At 59.7% G+C, this 575-nt stretch overlaps 1 protein-coding gene across 1 annotated transcript in view; it reads right to left on the bottom strand.

The window, feature by feature from the left end:
• Positions 1-575, bottom strand: part of IDH3B (isocitrate dehydrogenase 3 (NAD+) beta) — a gene marked incomplete at both ends in the record, with an annotated part of 3,122 nt that overhangs the window by 219 nt on the left and 2,328 nt on the right. The window contains 1 exon segment of the mRNA XM_010076400.1: positions 520-573. Within this exon segment, the coding sequence (XP_010074702.1) occupies positions 520-573 (54 nt within the window).

The following is a 575-nucleotide window of genomic DNA, read 5'->3' as shown; positions in this document are numbered from 1 at the left end:
AGGAGCAGCAGAACCACCATGTCTGGAAATGTCCCCAGCTGCACCCAGGTGACAGCAGGGAGCCGTGCCAAAACAGCTGGGGAGGCGCAGAGCTGCGGCACCCGGCGAGTTCCGCAAGCCAAGCTGAGAGAGCTGCACTGAGGGGTTTAGGTGGATATTGGGGAAAATGCCTCCACCAGAAGGGGTGTCAGGGACTGGAACAGGCTGCCCAGGGCAGGGGTGCGGCCACCATCCCCGGAGGGATTTAAAAATGGGTGGGTGGGCAGTGCTGGGCTAATGGTTGGACTCGATGATCTTAAAGGTCTTTTACAACCTGAACTATTCTGTGATTCTGAACGCCCCTGCCACCTTCCCCCCCTGCAGCTCCTGCGCTCGGCTGCGCAGAGCCGCAAGAAGGCTCCTGTCTTGTGCGAGGAGCAAACCTCAGACCTCCAACGCTGACAGCGGCGGCAGCTTTTCAGGTTTCAGACCTTTACAGCTCGCCCAGCAGGTGCCGGCGGGGCAGGGAAGGGCCCTCACCTGCATGCAGCAGTTGTCGATGATCATGGTGGCGAACTTGATCTTGGGGTAAAGCT

Source organism: Pterocles gutturalis, unplaced genomic scaffold, assembly GCF_000699245.1.
Source record: "Pterocles gutturalis isolate BGI_N339 unplaced genomic scaffold, ASM69924v1 scaffold28663, whole genome shotgun sequence".
Taxonomy (NCBI): Eukaryota; Metazoa; Chordata; class Aves; order Pterocliformes; family Pteroclidae; genus Pterocles; species Pterocles gutturalis.
This window is presented reverse-complemented; position numbering and strand designations above follow the sequence as displayed.